At 33.1% G+C, this 13,427-nt stretch overlaps 2 protein-coding genes across 9 annotated transcripts in view; both read right to left on the bottom strand.

The window, feature by feature from the left end:
* The window catches only part of LOC120632566 (actin-binding Rho-activating protein-like), a 46,577-nt gene extending 38,497 nt beyond the window's left edge, over window positions 1-8,080 (bottom strand). Inside the window, exon 1 of one of the 2 annotated variants that reach the window (XM_039902457.1) lies at window positions 7,968-8,080. In XM_039902457.1, coding sequence (XP_039758391.1) covers window positions 7,968-7,991 — 24 coding nt within the window. In that variant the 5' untranslated portion in view covers window positions 7,992-8,080. Of the gene's footprint in view, window positions 1-3,919; window positions 4,060-7,967 lie in introns of those variants that run through there. The other variant, XM_039902455.1, reaches the window with a different exon arrangement.
* Window positions 8,081-10,763: 2,683 nt separating this feature from the next.
* LOC120632507 (protein unc-13 homolog A) overlaps window positions 10,764-13,427 on the bottom strand; it is a 64,173-nt gene continuing 61,509 nt past the window's right edge. For all 7 annotated transcript variants that reach the window (XM_039902323.1, XM_039902325.1, XM_039902324.1 and 4 more), the window contains one exon: window positions 10,764-13,235. In XM_039902323.1, coding sequence (XP_039758257.1) covers window positions 13,062-13,235 — 174 coding nt within the window. In that variant the 3' untranslated portion in view covers window positions 10,764-13,061. The remainder of the gene's footprint in view (window positions 13,236-13,427) is intronic.

Consider the following 13,427-nt stretch of genomic DNA (forward strand, 5'->3'; position numbering starts at 1 on the left):
AAGACTACTTTTTGAAGTTGACCCATTCACGGAAGCAGTCGCGCGGGTCTGCTAGTTTGTAGTTGTATTTAAAATATACAATTACCCTTAGATGAATTACTAAACTGCACTACAAGTTTATTTTTATTTCTTATATTAATACTGTTACAGTCCACTTTCTTTTTAAATTTTGCTATCTTTTTATGTACATAAATTAAATTTTCAAATATGTATTCATTATGCACCGTCAAATTTTAGCATCTTTAAATTTATCTCTTAAAGACTCACCGAGGAACTTAATTATACCCATTTGTTTTTGTCTAGCTAGCATCGTCTAGTTCGCTTTGTTGATAAATTTTGGTAGGATCTAATTAAGACAGAATATCAGAATCAAAATTGACGATGTTCAAAAAAAATTCCCACAAACAACCTAATCACACGAAACTACTGCAAACTGTTATCATTAGTAGTAATAAATACAACCAAGTCGACGTTGTTTTTAATGCCTATCTGGTTCACGTAAGATTAACTCAGGTTTTGCGTACAACTATCAACCTTTTTCATGTTTCACTCCAGACTGTGTTACGTCTGATCATAATTTATGATAACGGTGAAATAAGAAATCTCTGTTATCAGTTATCACTTATCGTTGATAAAAAAATAGATACAAAATATATGTATGCTACATAGAGTTTATATATAACTGCATATAATGGAACGAGGGCCTATACAAACCGTGGTTTAACAACTTCAATATCTCGTTGGTCGGTTTAGCATGTTTGACTTCAAATTATTATGATATAGATTATGGATCATGATAATCTTTTAATATTTTTCACCTTAGATTAGGGGTAAAGTTTTTATATAACTGGCATACCCATAACAGGTTTACCCATTACCATCTTGGACTGCAACATCACTTAGCAGCAGTTGAGATTGCAGATGAGGGATGACTAGTAGTAAAATAAAAACCCGGTTTGACCGGTTTATACGTGTCTAAGGTGAACTGTTACAGTCATCTAGAAAATACGAATGACCATACTTCGATAGACAACTAGGGAAATCTGACGTCACAACCACTGATAGTGTAGAAGGTGCCCTTTTTGCTACCAGGTTCAAAGCCTATTTATTTTTTGAAATACATAAGATCTGGAGACTAATCAGTTCTGGGCCAGCATCCCCCAATCCGTACTGGGCCAGTGTGGTGGACAGCCTAAACCCTTCTTATTGCGGAAGGAGAACCGTGCCCTGTAGTGAACCGGTAATGGGTTGATAGTATGAAGATCAGAGAATACATGACGCATAAGCTAGGATAGTCCATTTAGGGAATTAAAAAGTCAAGACCAGATGATATAGTTCCGACAGTTATCAATTAATAATAGTTTTCAATACTGCTGATAAAATACTCAGTTTTTGCTCAAGGTCTACGCAATTATAGTTACAACTATGCAATTTATTTTCAGAAAAATGCAGGTACCGTTACAATTCTCATTATATAACGTATAGTATGCAAAATATCGTCAAAATTTGTTAAAAGTAAATTAAAGCCTGTTTAAGTTACAAATGCAATACTTTTAAATTCTCCAGGAACACGTATGCCTATTTGGTTAAATAGTATCTTATACCCTTCTCAATGATGCAAAATATATTTATGCCAAATTTCACTTAGATTGGTGCGGTAGCTAAGCACGAATATGGGTTACAAACAACAAAAACAAAGAAATAAACAAACAGGCACATTTTCGCACTGGCTCTAGTAATATTAGTATGGATTATACTTATGAGAAATCGCTCATTCACCGTACCGCTGCGAGAGCATTGACCTTTGGATAACAGCTGATAGCTTTCTACGAATGAAAGAGTTAATAATAATAAATAAATAAATAAATATACTACGACAATACACACACCGCCATCTAGCCCCAATGGGTACTAGGATAGCTGATTAATATTTTTATGAATATAATACACATAAATACTTATAATATTCAGATAAACACCCAGACACTGAAAAACATTCATGTTCATCACACAAGCATTTTCCAGTTGTGGGAATCGAACCCACGGCCTTAGACTCAGAAAGCAGGGTCGCTGCCCACTGCGCCACTCGGCTGTCAAGAGTTGAAACACTTTTACAAGAATACGTATGATATTTTACGATTCATTAAAGCAGGATAAAAGTCCCTTATCAGTCGTCATCTCAAGGAAGAAGACATTCAACCGACCGATCCGAACCACCGATCTATATTTACTGAATTTACATAGCCTCTCCGTCCACTTTTACATTTAGCAACCAATTAAAACTGTTCATCGTGAACAAGCAGATTCAACGGGAATTGTGGCTAAAAGTACAAACAATAGTTGCGGCCTTAGACGTATTTGCAGTCATAACAAAACCTAAAGCGAAATTCACGTTGTGATGCTATGGAAGAAATACAAAGTTACATAAAGCATGAACCTATTTGTTTAGGCATTCTATTTTGACAAATTATCTTCTACGATGATGCATATTAAATATAACATATATGCTAGTATCAGAAAGTGTATTTAATGATTTATTTTGGCATAACCCTTGTAGTATAGATTTTGTAGCTGGAATTACGTTATCAGAAAAGTCAAGTGGCTGATATTTAGAAAATCAAAAAATTGGAGGGATATAATAGTTACGAAATATTATATATTAGTTTGAAAGTAATTTAGATATGACTGAGAATAGTGTAATGAGTCAGTCAAAAATCTTACGTTAAATATAAAGTCTAATGAAATAAAATCCTCAGTTAATATATAAATTAAAATAATATCATTATATGTAAATTTAATAAAATACAAAATTTTATAATTATTATATAGCTCCCAAATAATATTATCTACATAATTATAATAAATGCTTCGGTTTATTTCACGTATGTAAGTTGGTAACCAAGTCACTGTGCTTGTTTATAATTTATCACATAGGTATGAAATCAAATGGAAAAATTGGCTATTCAAAAGAGTAATGTTTTGAATAAACCTTGAACGTAATCGATCGAGTAGGTTTATAAGGTTTTATAGTGTATAAATAAAAAAATAAATATATATTTAAAAAAAATAATTTTATTTATTTGTAAATATGAAAACCTGGATAGCAGCTTCATTTTTGTGCCTTTTGGTGTAGAGACTTTGGGACCGTGGGGTCCGGAGGCAAGAGCCCTTTTCAAAGAATTATCGAAAAGGGTTATCGAGTCTACCGGTGATCCTAGAGCGGGCAGTTACCTTGGCCAACGAATTAGTTTGGCCATCCAGAGGGGAAATGCTGCCAGCATCTTAGGAACTGTGCCTCGCTGCGGTGGTTTCGAGGACGTTTTAGATTTTATTTAGTTTTTAAATAGTTTATTTTAGGTTATAGTTATGTATTAATAAAAATTATAAATAAATTGTAAATAAAATTTAGTAGATAAAGAATTTTTAAAAAAATATATATTTTATATTTAATTTTAGCCCTCTATTATGACCTAAAGCCTACCTAAAAAGCATATTATGTAGCATAAAATTTCTAACAAATCGGTTACACCTTTTAAGCGCGACGAAAAGATCCACAGATCCAGCGGTTTTTTTCATAACATCAATGTCAAGATCAACAATCAATATCATATTTAAAACTCTGTAAAATACCAGAAGCGGAGAACCAGATAACTTACATTTAACCTTGTATTTATTATATATACTATGGTTTATTATAACTATTTCGCATACAATAACATCTCGTATACTTGGCATAAATTTAAAAATTGAGATGTTGACTAACCGCCAAAAAAAAGAACGTCATAAAAGTGTTTACAATCTGTAAACTATCGATCTTTTTTCAACAAGCCCATTAAAAAATAACTGAAAGTATAAAATAAACAAGAATAATTTTGACTCTATGTTATTATATTTACTATGTTTAAAAGTAAAGCCTTACCCGTGACCGGCGTCCCATGGCTCCTTCGCCGGGTATCGTCAGAAAGTTTCCGCTCATTTTCACAACACAATGTATGTATACTATCAGATAAAAATATCACTGGCAGCGTGTGTACCGCGCAATGGTCAGTCTTGCAATGGTTGTCGAGTTTATGAATGAGTGACGTTTTTAAATAGTCGACTCTGCTCCGCTGCCCCCGTGACGTCACAGCAACGTGAGTGGGAACGTCTACGTTCCAACGACCCAAATAGCATATCAGCTGGGAATTTTAAGAAAAGCAACATTGTGAATCAGTGCGGGGTTTTTTTTGGTGGTCAACAATGTTGTAAGCGGTTGAAGGTTACGACGAAGAATGTTAGGTTTCCTAATAGGATTTTTGAAACTGCGCTCTCCAAACGGGAGAGTTTGCTCATAATTACCACGGGTTCGTGACCGTAGTAGCACAGAAGACGGTGCTGCCCATTAGTTGTTATACCCCTTAGTTGCTTCGTACGACAGCCGCGCGACGATAGGGTTGGTTACAACTGTACTCTGATCTGCCGTCACCGCATGACAAACATCAGAATACAGAAGATTATGAATGAAGAGATGACATGCTTACAGTGTAATGTTTCAAAGATTATAACGCCTTATGATGTTTAGACCGGGTTGATGATAAGGGAGACCACAGTCTTGAAATGAGGTATAGAACATAAAACAACCCAAATTGCTTTCTATAAGCTTAAGTCACTTGTGTGCAATAAAATAAAATCGTCTGCGTAAGGTACAGGGATCATTTGTGGGATTGAGTATACGCTTTTATAATATGATTCCTAAGGTGATTTTGGACCTGCCAATGCACAAGTTTAAAGAATTTGTTAAAACACATTTATTACAGCGAGGTTACTATACAATTGATGAATTTTTTAATGACAAGGTTGCTTGGAAGCATCCGGCTCCGCTTTCAGCTCTCACAAGATAGAAAAATGAATGTCAAAATGCAAAACGTAAATTGTTGATGTTGGAAAAGAGCAACTGCTGAGTTTCTTGCCGGCTTCTTCTCGGTAGAATCTGCCTTCCGAACCGGTGGTAGAATCACTACAAACAGACAGACTTGACGTTTCAAAAGTGCTTATATTAGGCCTACTTGAAATAAATGAATTTTGAATTTTGAATTTTGAATTTTGAAAAAACTAAAGATCAAGCTACGTGTACGTTTAGCACGCGGTTATGCTATCCCCATTCTCCTGTATGGCGTTGAAGGATGGACCCTCACATAATCGAGCTATAAGAAGATAGAAGCCTTGAAGTGTGGAGCCTAGATCCTGGAGAGAAAAAATAAGAAAACGTAACCATGCTAATTCGCATAAAGAAAAAACCAGAAGTTGTATATTTTGCAAATAAAACAAAGCTCGGTCATATAATGAGAAACCAAAAATACGACCTACTACAAATCATAATATGGGGCAAAGTCCAAGAAAAACGAGGCGTTGGTCGAAGAAGAACATCTTTGCTTTAAAATCTACACCAATGATTTGGAATAAGCACTCGTTCCTAATTCGCAGCTGCGGCCTGAAAACACACAAGTTGTCTTAATCATCGCCAACCTTCGAAAGAAGATGGCACTTTAAGAAGAAGAAAGCCATTTATCTCTGCTACCTAATTTAGCAAGCCTGGACTACTCTGAACATTAAAAACAAAAGTTGTTTCTTTTTAGTGTAGCTTTTTTGTATTTCCTATGCACTGACAGGTGAGGTTTACCTAAATTCGAGTTTTTTTATTCCACTACAAGTTAACACTTGACTTCCATTTCATCTGCTAGTAAGTGATTATTATAAATGTCAATGTAAGTTTGTTTGTTACGCTTTCACGCAACAACCACTTAACCGATCCTCATGAAACTTTGTACACATATTCTTGGAAGTGTTAGAAGTAATATAGAATACTTTTTATCCCGACATTAAGCTCGGTGCCTTTGGGAAAGGGGATGAAAGTGTTTGACGATTTTACACCATAACTCCGACAAATTATAACCGAATTAAATAATTATTTTTGTACTATAGAGGTTTTAATATGAGATAGAGATAGTTAGAGATAGAGGACCAACTCCTCAGCGGACAGCAGCCCGCTCATTTAACCCCCCGTTAACCCCTCATTTAAGGCTTAGCGATACTTAATACTTTTTTTTTTTTTAAACTGCGACTCAATTGAATGCCACATCAAAAAACAAAATCAAACGCAGACGAAGTCGCGGGCAACAGCTAGTATTAAATAAAGCTTGTATTAGTATGTACACGTGTTAAGGCATATTATTTCCAGTAGTATTCATGGTGTACTAAAAATAATATTTCTTTTACTATTTATGGCGGTAACTAAACATAAAGGTACAATGATAGAATCCCGTAATTAAAAAAAAATAATCTTCTTAGATTTATTTTAACAAGGTTCTTTACAAGGTCAATTCCAGGAAATGGCATTCTATCTAATTGCCTTCTCTCGTATTTCAGATTTGATTTGATATAATATATAAAATAATAGCTTTTGCCCGCGGCTTCGGCTGCTTGGACCCCAATAATAAAACTTGCACACAAACATAGAATGTACGCTATTCCCGTGAGTGGTGTAGGTACTGCAGGACTAGGGCTAGTGTCTCAAGGTCTCCTCGACTTCCATGAAAGAAGTTTGATAAAATGCTATGCTATGTTAAAAAAATATAATGAAATTCGAATTTTAGCTTCTCTCTCGGTAGTCCTTTATTTTTTAAACTCGCAAGAACTTCGAAAAATTAAACTGAATTCAAAAGTAAATACTTTTGAATACTGCTAGGTATATAGATCATCTTGATGTTAATACTATTTATTTTAATAAGAATTAATACTGATCTTACCCACTTTTCTTTTCACCGGCGGTGACCTGATAAAGTTTCAGAACACTAAAGCTACTATTGTACATTTGTACACACACACTTATAGGTATACATAATAAAATTAATGTTGATAATGTAAACTTAGACACGGGATATCCTAGTTTTGGGGCCCAGGGTCATTTAAATAAAAACATTGTAACTGTTAAGAAAATAAAAACTATTATTATTATTATTGCGACTTAGCGATAATAGTTAGATATACTTCCTCGCAGACTTTTTTGTAGGTAATAATGAGTACTTTAATGATGTAGTACTTAATTTTTATGTAGCATCACTAGTTTTCTCAGCGCACGCCAGGTATTTATTATAGGCAAAATTATCCTTAGGGTTACATTATTGCAACTTAAGGATCTTCAATTTGTTTTTAGTTAATGCTACTTCGTTATAGTTTAGCTTTCTTTTGGCTAAGAAATGGATAAAATATGTCCAGCACTTTCGGAGCCTTTGGGTAACAAACAAAAAATTTTTAATATTAGTATAGATAGTACAGGAAGTAATATTGGGAAGATGTTATTGAAGGGTAATTTCATAACAAAACCTCTTATATTAAGACTATAGATATTATGAATGAAACATCAATGTGTTTAATTGAAAACATCTGTTGATCTATAAATAAATAGTATTATGTTTTGCTCGATTCAGTAAACAGAAAAGAAGGTCAAGTATTTTCTGTAAAACATGATTACACTTCCCTCACTATTTGGTAAATTTGATTCGGACGATGCAGAGAGTTATCTACATGTATATTATTTATGTGATGAAATAAGAAATGTGTAGATAATAAGAAGAACCAGAGTTACCAATATAGCTAAATCATTCTTAAGTGGCAATAAGCGGGCTATACAGCTGGGAGAATCGATGGTCGTTGGAATCCCGAGATGCTAGAATGGCGACCAACATTAATAACTAGTTACTTCTAGCTACTTCTAAGTCAATAACTAGTTAATCTAAGTCACTTCGATGATATGACGATGATGGTAATAATTTTAAAAACATTTAAACTAACAATATATACAAAGTATATATCGTCCAACATTGCGGAATGCGTGTTAGCTTGATGACATAAAAAAAAAATATATAAGAAACAATCCAAATTTTAGAATTAAACACATGGTTACCTTTCGAAGATTAAAAGAAACGTACCACTGTATTTCGACGAAAAGTCATGACGAAACAACCAATAACATTAACGTAAAGAGTTATTATTTCTAAATACTTAAACGTTGCATTACACCAAGATATAACTGACAATATAAGTCTTCTAATGCTTTGTTCAAAGAACACTGTTTAGTAAAATACGACACAGCAAAATACATAACTAGTTAATTAAATTAATGGCGATTGTATTGGACGTCAGCAAGACATCTATGTATGCTTCGACGTCGAAGTAAGATTAAATTTAGATAGAAAGGTGCTTCTTGGATAAAGGAGTTAAATTGTCTTAGTTATAACTAATCTATACTTATAATAAAACTGCAACTGAAAGATTTCTGTACATTTAATGTATTTAGAAAATTTTGACCGGGGGATTCTTTATAATCGATTCTGAGTCCAAAACAGATTTTTATTAAACTTTTGTCCATCTATCTGTGTCTGTTCGGGCATCACGCGAAAACTACTAAACGGATTTAAATAAAATTTGGTATAGTGGTAGCTGATATTCCGCGTCAAGATATAGGATACCTCTTATCCCGATAAACAATAAGTTTCCTCCGGGAAATGGGTTGAAATTTTTTATTAATTTTACTTCATAGCTCCGTTAAATTTGAACCGATATGATGACATCACATCTATTCTAGCTTCTCAATTGACTCATACCCGGACGAAGTCGCGAGAGTTCGCTAGTTCTTAGATAAAATTCTTTATCCAATTACTCGCTCTAACGACTTTATCTGCGATCATATCGGTTTTGTAAAAATCTAAATTATCCCAGCTACCAGGTATGTTATGACTGTCTTCTGGTGCGAGTAATTTCTATGCAAAATTTTGTCATTTGTTGTGCTGTTATATTGATCTCAGATAAAGTGTGTGTGTGTGTATGTGTGAAAAAGCTCTAGTACTACTAAAACGAAAGTATACAAACGCTTCGCGTGCCTGTAATAACCAAGGAACCACGTACTTCAGACCGGAACACATCAATGCTGCTTAGCAGCAGAAATATGTATTGTAGTAGGACTTCTCTGGAAGAGCTCTGTCACAAAAACTCTACTACTACTGTATAAAAAAATGGGTTCTTCGGTAAATTATTTCTTGCATGTTCGTCTATGGATTACGTGACCCTGGGCTCGATTTGCAGGTTGGTAGGTATTTTATTGTTCTGTTGAAAACAGTAGGTCGCCAGGAGTTATGAAATTGGCAGAGTCTATATCTCGGAAAGCGCCTTTAGCCGTGAATCCCAGTTATCATTGCAATGGTTATTACAATGAGCGACGACCTAAAATCTAATAAGCTGACTTGTGGAAGAGATATGTCTTTAGAAGTGAGACAATCGGTATAAAATAGATAATAAGTCATTAAAATAAATAAAACAAAACAAATTATATTTGAAATACGGATATTTATTTATATTTTCATAAAAATTCTAAATTCAATAATGTGTTTAAACATGTAACATTTACATATATGCATTTATACAAAGATATATGCAATGTTAGTGAATTTAATACTAGAATTGGAGCGTAACCGACTTACAATGACTTGTATGTGTTTCATCACATTTTACACTTAAAAATAATATTTACCAAGTATTGTCAAATGGTAAAGGGTTTTTAATGTGTCAATGAAGTCTATGTAATAAAATATTTATGAAATTGAATGAATGCTGTGCGCTTTTCTTTAATACTAGCTCGATCGCATTATCTTCATAAACTGTACCGTGGTAAAAATAAAATATAAAATACCTTTAACGAAAATTACACCTAAAATCGGATGGTTTATGCAGATAGTCGATCCACACTGCTTTAACAATGCGATGGACGTAGGTAACCTATATTTGTATTATATACAAAATGATTCAATCATGAATTTATTATCGTCAATGCAGAACGAGCTTTTTGAATAGTAATCTATTTACTTTGTTCAATACTTGATATTTAATTAAAGTGACAACTTTGTGGCTTGGTAAACATTACTTAGCTAAATTGTCATAACATTTATAATTTTGTTATTTTATTCGCAGGCCATAATTTTATTAGAACGACTTCTTTATAACTATTATTGAGGTATCTATCTACATCCATATATAAACGAGCCAGCTAAATGAGAATGAGATATTTAAATCTAGTATCAAATGATAAAAAGTAACACTTTAAAATATAGTAGTAAGTTTCGAAGATAATAAATAAAGTAAAAAAAGTTGAAAGAACTTACGTAATTGCAACATTTATATAAATAAACTACAGCATAAATAGTAACTCCGTGTATTTTGGGTTTGCTACCCATTTATATCGCAGCTGGTTTATTTAAATATAGTGGTAGATAGAAGTTCTAATATACTACTTTAGATTTATATTATGCGAAATATTAACCAGACACAAAGAGCAGTATTAGGCAGAGCGAACGTAGTGTTTGCTATGCTGCAGATAGTTTATTTTGATATATAAAATGTACCTATTCCATCTCCTGGTAAAAATCTATTGTTTACACCCTAAAACGGGAGTAAAAACACGTATTTTAGTTAAGTGTACGTAGTTAAATAATATCAAATTAATATAATATTTTGTCACTTTACCTAAATATCGATAAGATATAAGTTTGAGTGGAGAATATAATAATAAATATTGGATACACTTTTTATCTGACATCAATAACTATCCATTCATAGGGTACATTTTTCTAAAACAATTTTTCTAAACAACTCCTATTAATAAAGCACACGAGAAACATTATTTTATTATTTACCGCTGTAAAACAATAAACTTTTATATTTAATTTGTTTTTTTTTTTGTATTATTTTGGTGTGCTTTAGATAATAAATATTTTTTGAGAACAAACCAATTCAGTCGATTAAAAAATCACAAGAAAATCACATAAGAAATGATTTTAATTTAGATTTAGTAAGACGAGTAAATATATTTTTTATAATATATTATTGAGATTTGGACTAGACAAACCACATTCTATCTACAGATATGTAATCCATGATAAATACTAATATACAGAAAATCTAACTCCCGTGTGTGTTAAGTGATGTGCTTCTCGGTTACATTTTCAATGCTACATTTGTATACGTATACGAGGTATATAGGTACGTGGTATGGCTATATCACATGCGCGCCCTAACACTAGGTAGGCCATTATATGCCTTTACGTGACTAAACATCTGGAATGAATACAATAAATAATAAACAAATAGAAAATAGAAAAAAAAACATAGTTAAAGTTTACAATATCATGTATATCGAAGGCGTAAAGGCAAAGTGATCATGAAATTGGAATGTAATTTTTGAATATGATCATGTACTGTATTTTTTAATGTTTCTAGGATATGTAGGTAGTTCGCAAATTGTGTCATTATTATAAAACTAAGTTAAGAAAATGCTAATAAGTGAAGAAAGCGGCTTGTGATAATGTAGCATTAAACGTTATATAGTAAATAGAGATACGAATCGCTAATGATAACAATGTAGCATCGAAAACAAACCTGTTATATATTCGTGTGACTTTTCCAACACTGTGTACTTTCGACCTTGCTTTATGTGATTAAGTTTTAATAAATTCATATTCCATTACCGCAAACAAGTACATTACAAACACGATTCTAACGCTTAACCAAAAATATTTGAGCACTGAATGTTTAAGATTAGGTTTATTACTTTTAAAGGGTTTTACGAACATTATATTTTATAATAATAATAATAATTATAGATCTTTAAGAATGGATACAGTATTAACATCCTATAGGACAAACAAAGTTGAAGCATATTATGTTAACAGTTAACACACATGAACTTTTATAAAAGAAGTCCACATAAATATCCACAGTAATTATTATTTAGGTATCTCATTTTATAACAATATCACATTTTTGAATAATATACAAAAAGACAGGAGACTTTAGATAACATGTTTAAACAGGCCAAGCGTAAAAATTAAGAGCAAAGTGTTGATATATGTTTTTTTTAACAATTTTGGTACGTATATACAAATTGGATCACAAAAAATGCGGATCACTTAAAACGGGACATAAAGGGGTTCATATAAAAGATGACGATACCATACATTTTACAACAAATCATACTACAGTAATCCAATTATAGAACACTCATCTCCTAAACGTGCATTAATTCGAGCATGACTAACACGCAATAACGGGAAGCGTAAAATTCTCATCGAATCTCAACACGCAATACGTTAACACTTTTTAATGTTCCTCGACAGAAGCGCATTATGTGTACCAACAAACGAAGGAAATAATTTACATAAGGCCATATATTTATTTACTGTACACGTATAACGATAAGATGATTAAGTAGATAAATAATGTTGATTTAATATTAGGGGTTAAGGAATAGGTTATGCGTCCGTATTAACGACAGTTTGGTCCATACAAGTAGAATTAATACATAAATCGTGTGTGTGTCGATAAGTCCACACACAACTTTAGGAATCCAGCAAAATATTAAAGTGACGACATCCATGAATATACTGGAAATTCGCCTGGCGTCTTTGCGTTAACAAATACAAATATTACAAAACTTTCATAACGTTTAAATGGAAGAAATAAAATTGGGTATCAGGAATAAATTTTGTGCTCATTGCAATGGTTTAATCCAGAGGTCTGACATATTTAACAAGTTTAATATGGAGTATGCTAGGAGACCTTATTTTGCTGAATACCTAAACATCGGCGGACGTAGCAGCGTCCGGCCGCCTACGGTCAGTCTTTTTGGCTAATGATTCAAATTTGTGCAAAATATTCTACTATCCGCGTAACTTAACACCGTAAATTTATTTACAAAACGATTCTCTCATCGAGAATGTAAATGAAATGAACGAACGAGCACTGACCGGTAACCGCCGGAGCGCCGGGTGTCTTGTAGGAATTGATCTTGACTTGTCCTTAAGATATATTATCTTAAGAGATATCAGTGATTCACCTCCTGATTTTCGAAATGTCCAATGAGGACAGAATGTTGTGGTCGCTCCGTTAGTACTGTTTAATATATCACAACCGGCTGGTTCCAGTCGTATATAATGGCTTGCTGAACTTGATCACGCGGTTATTGCTTCCGGCTTTCACGCAGGTCCTTGGGTACCAGTCGGTGCTTCTGCTCTCATTTCTGACTTAAGTTTGACGAATTCTCTCGCCACCTCATCGCTATGTCTCTGCGAGAGGATCCTAAGTATTGTCCATCCGGTTTCATCCATCTTGACGCGCGTACCAAGAGGTAGCCAGCAAGCACATGAGCCCTAGAGAAAGAACATTGAAATTTGGGAAATTAAATAAGTGAGAATAATGATGTACAGTAAAGATGTGAGTAAAGTCTAGTACTTGTCTTTTAATGTAAACAATCTTTTTCTTACTTTTTGTGCAAAATTTATTTTCACATTGTTAAGAAAATAATTAAAACACACCCAAATAATGTAATGGTATTGTTTTGT

The sequence above is a fragment of the Pararge aegeria genome, chromosome 20 (genome assembly GCF_905163445.1).
Source record: "Pararge aegeria chromosome 20, ilParAegt1.1, whole genome shotgun sequence".
NCBI lineage: Eukaryota > Metazoa > Arthropoda > Insecta > Lepidoptera > Nymphalidae > Pararge > Pararge aegeria.